The sequence below is a fragment of the Sinocyclocheilus rhinocerous genome, unplaced genomic scaffold (assembly GCF_001515625.1).
Source record: "Sinocyclocheilus rhinocerous isolate Xijiao unplaced genomic scaffold, SAMN03320098_v1.1 scaffold1118, whole genome shotgun sequence".
NCBI classification, from domain to species: Eukaryota; Metazoa; Chordata; class Actinopteri; order Cypriniformes; family Cyprinidae; genus Sinocyclocheilus; species Sinocyclocheilus rhinocerous.
Genome location: NW_015662165.1, coordinates 60,004 through 64,514, shown reverse-complemented (window position 1 = coordinate 64,514; position 4,511 = coordinate 60,004). Strand labels below are relative to the sequence as shown.

The 4,511-nt window shown below is 41.4% G+C and overlaps 1 protein-coding gene across 1 annotated transcript in view; it reads right to left on the bottom strand.

Moving 5' to 3' along the window:
• Window positions 1–240: 240 nt before the first annotated feature.
• Window positions 241–4,511, bottom strand: part of LOC107727700 (G protein-activated inward rectifier potassium channel 1-like) — a 13,091-nt gene continuing 8,820 nt past the window's right edge. The window contains exons 2-3 of the mRNA XM_016537655.1: window positions 1,315–1,531; window positions 241–1,036 (exon numbers count right to left, since the gene is read on the bottom strand). Coding sequence (XP_016393141.1) covers window positions 627–1,036; window positions 1,315–1,531 — 627 coding nt within the window. The 3' untranslated portion in view covers window positions 241–626. The remainder of the gene's footprint in view (window positions 1,037–1,314; window positions 1,532–4,511) is intronic.

Sequence of the window (4,511 nt, the reverse complement as noted above, 5' to 3'; positions counted from 1 at the left end):
ATATACATATATATATATATTGCTGACAGAAATGTGACAAAAAGCCTTACACATTTAAAGCCTGCACATCAGTAAACGTTCCTCTAAATAAATACTTAATAAATAACTTATACTGTATAAATAAATGCATGTGATATTTGTATTCATACTATAAAGGTGCTTAATCATTTAAAGGTAGCTGAAACTTATTTGAATTCAAATTGAATTCGGAAAATCTACAATACTCATATTACCGAGGGCAAAGCAGGGAGTTTAATTGAAGGGACGTGGCTCTTCCATAAGCATAGAGAAGTAGAATCACATTATATTAATTTTTAAATAAATATTATTCAATATTAAATGATATCGAGAATTATCTCTACCTCCAATGTTCATCTTTGTGTGAGAAATAGACCCATTCAGTGGTCTGCATTCATTCTGCATAATTTTGGGGGGAGGATGTCCTCTGGTCGGCCACTGGATGCAGGCAATGGATTAAGGCTTGGCCCTGGGACCGGAGCAGGTATTGGGACCAGTCTGTGATGCTCCAGTTCTCCTGCCGACTGGGTGTGGGCCTCTGAACCCAGCTTAAGAGGTTTGAGCTGGAGCTGATTTACCGCCTCCCCTTGACCCACCAGGGATCCGAGTCACTGCACCCTGAGGGGCAGGTCACCCGTGCTGGAGGCCTTTTCCGTTGGCTGCGTGCTTCCAGTTTTAAGGACCTCTTTTCCATTCTTAGAGCTCATACGCTGGAGCTTGCTAGGTAATTTGGACCCAGGTTCTTCGGTGTGAGGAACCCCATCTAAAGAGAAGATGCGCTCTCTGCGATTACGACCATCAAGCAATGTGGGTGAGAGAACAGGACGGGGGGAGGGCAGGGAGGATTTTTCATCCTGCTCCTTCACACTGTATGGAGGAGTGGGCACCTCAAAAGTGTTGTGAAACTGAGAGTAATCCACCCTGAAGAATCCCTCCTCCAGTGACATGACGGGGAGGAAGCGGTGACCCCACAGAACCTCATCCTCTGTGTAAGAAGTTCGTGCCTGGCACATCATGCCTGAAAGGGAAGCCATAGATTCATATTAGAATGAAAAGACAGAAACAGAATATATGAATACAATATAATTGCTAAACACAAATTGCTAGACAGAACCAGTGTTATCAGTGCGTTGTTGTGCACGTAATACTCAGCATTGCAATTCCCCATACACATTATTCACATTACTCTAAATGTTAAGATGTAGTTAACCCTCTAACAAAAGCAAACCATATATTTGATTTGTGTGTGTGTGTGTGTGTGTGAATTAACACATTGTGGTAATGTCTGCTACTAACCTGTAGTTTCTACAATGCCTTCTAGGATGACAACAATCTCAAACTGCTCATTCATGAGGGAACGCTGAGACAGGTCGAAAAACGGGCTATTGGAATTGATCTCATGACATATTGTGAGGGGGGAGACAAGAAAAAGTTGATCAGCACCCGTTCCAAATCCCACATCCAATTCCCGCTGATCCAACGGTAGAAACTCTCCCTCAGGGGTTTGACGAGACTAAAGCAAATACAGGGTGAGATAAGCGGTTAAGGCACATTCACAATTTCTCTTTCATATACTAGAGTTTGTAATACTACATTTAATCTCGACATACACCTCAGGATTTTTTTAGATAAAGATCTCAGCCTGTGGTGCTCAGGGGTGAACTAAACATTAATTGTGCTGATAGTAATGTTTATTTGCACATGCTGCCTCTGCTGTTGTGGTATTGGATTCACTGAAGGAATTATGCAAATCAGATAACAGCACAAACATGCCCCAAAAATCAGTACTGAACACAGTTTGCATGATACAACCTTTAGTCATATTTTTTGCCGTTTATCTTTGCAGTGGTGCAACAATCATTAAACAATCATTAAAACTACAGATATTCCATGTAGACTCTCAATTATGAGGTCATAAAATCAAATGTGAAATTGTACTGCTATTTAAAAGAGTTTTCGTTCAAGTATAATATGACAGTGACAGCTGTGTCCTGTAGTGTGTCAACTACCCACCCACAGACAGAGCAGGGGGCAAAATTGCATGACATATACCTCTGGTTTTATATCTAATATTTACAGATGTCTGCACACACAACAAAATAATTTAAAGGGCATCTTCAGTCAACAACCACAGTTTGTTAATCTACCTTTACACATAGCCTTGTGTTTCCATATTAACATTAGAGATGTGGGCAGTGAAGTCAGCGGGGTTGGCTGCCTGTGCCGAAGGCCACAGATGGTGAACAGACTGAGAGCACCACAATCACAATTCCCAGGAAAAGAGTGAGAGTTTTCACAAGTATAGATGCAGTGCCACTGTCACACAAACACGCACACACCAAAATACACAAAAGTTCTTATTTTTAGGAAATTATAACACACAAGTGTAAAACCTTCAAAGGGGAACACAAGATGTGTCATCTGCCGGTGTGATAAAGGTAGTGGAGAGATATCTGCTGACAGTCCTTGACTGCTGCTGAAACTAAGTGTGGATGGCACTTCCCACATATGCGTGTGAACCCAAAGCACATCACATATTAGAATGTCATCAATGTAACTTTTGAGGTGTCTTTTTTTTTTTTTGCTCTGCTTTTGCTTGCAAATTGTAATATTTAGCTATTTTTAATTTAAAATAAAATATTTTTATAAATGATTTTGTGAATACTTTTCACATTTCGATGCAAACACTTCCAAAAAAAACTTTTAATGTCTTTTTTCAAAGTGAGGCTGCAAGGGGAGGGAAGACAGTTCCCTGGAGTTCAGGCGTAGGGAGCTATGAGACAAATATTCTCTTCGTTCCTCACAGCTCGTACCCAGCATGAAGTCCCTGGTGATATTTAATCATTTTTGTCAAATCCCTCAGCCTGAGTGAGATGCTATAGAAAGCCCTGCCATTCTAACCACAAAACTCGAGGGAGGCCATCGTCTTCGCATGCAAAATCCACATGATTTTCTTTCAAATATCTGTAGAAAGAAACATGTCAAATCTTATGGAACAGAGCATGCAGTTGCCAGTTTAGACAGATGAGTGCAGGAAATGTTGTGTGTGTGTGTGTGTGTGTGTGTGTGTGTATTGCATGGATGTCAAATTAACTTTTTTGACCTGAGGGAGAACTTTCAGTTGCAAATTTCAATGACTGACAACATTTTAATTTCCAAAATGTTGATCATTATCTTTCTGAGACGCTCTCAAGACAGCCTAGGCCAGTAAAAACACTGTATAGTATAAACACTTCTCAGGCATTAGCCATAGTAAACAGTAAAGGAAAGCAAAAGAAACTATAATTTTCAGAAGCAGAGTGCTTACGCTGCAGGCCGCTCTGAGAGTGATAGATGGGCTGCTGTTTTTTTCCTCGCGTTCTGAATAGGCCAGTAACGAGCAAAGGGCAAAATGGAAGGGAGGAAGGTGCTTATGAAGTCAACCATCCGTCATCCCACGCTCACTGCATTGCGCCTACTGTGGTGTGGTGAGAACCATGTGTCAATCATGCTCTTCTTTTCTCAGAACACAGCCTCCCACCCCAACAGCCGCCTTCTGTGTTTCTACTCCTTTCCACTCTGTTCAGTCCCATGTTTTGCGTATTGCTTATCGCAAATCCTGGAGTGCATTTTCTTTGCCCTTTCCCCATATGTGACCCTGGACCACAAAACCAGTCTTAAGTAGCACGGGTATATTTGTAGCAATAGCCAAAAATACATTGTATGGGTCAAAATTATAGATTTTTCTTTTATGCCAAAAATCATTAGGATATTAAAGGGGTCATATGATGCGATTTCAATTTTTCCTTTCTCTTTGGAGTGTTACAAGCTCTTGGTGCATAAAGAAGATCTGTAAAGTTGCAAAGACTAAAGTCTCAAATCCAAAGAGATATTCTTTATAAAAGTTAAGAGTCAACCACGCCTATCTAAAACGGCTCGTTCTAACACACCCCTACATGTCTACGTCACGATGTGGGAATATTTGCATAACGCCGCACAAATGTTCACGCAAAGAAAGAAGGCTAATAATAACTTTTATTCTCGCTGTAGTATTGTTGCTGCTGCCTTCAAGCCCGCCCGCCCGCCACCGTTCACTCTAGCCACCGGCCTCCGCTCACTCTAGCCACCGGCCTCCGTTCACTCTAGGCCTCCGGCCTCCGTTCACTCTATCCCGCTGTGTGTTTCATTGTGAAAGTGAAACTACTTTGTTTGGCCTTCCAAAAGACGACACGACTAGAAATCAGTGGTTAAGTTGTATTTACAACACTGTTCCAGAACAGTTCAACCCAAATATTCAGATGTATGCAGCACATTTTATGGAGGACTGTTTACTGATCCTGGGAGAGTAACGTTAGACTAAAATGCCGGCAGTTCTGACTCACGTAAGTACGTTTTCATATTTAAAGGATTTGACACTGACGATTCAAACGCGAGTTTTGAGCAGTGTAGAGTAGCACTTGTTGTTTGTCATATCTCCGATCACAAATGCAGACAGGGTTTTATGTTTAAGCGGC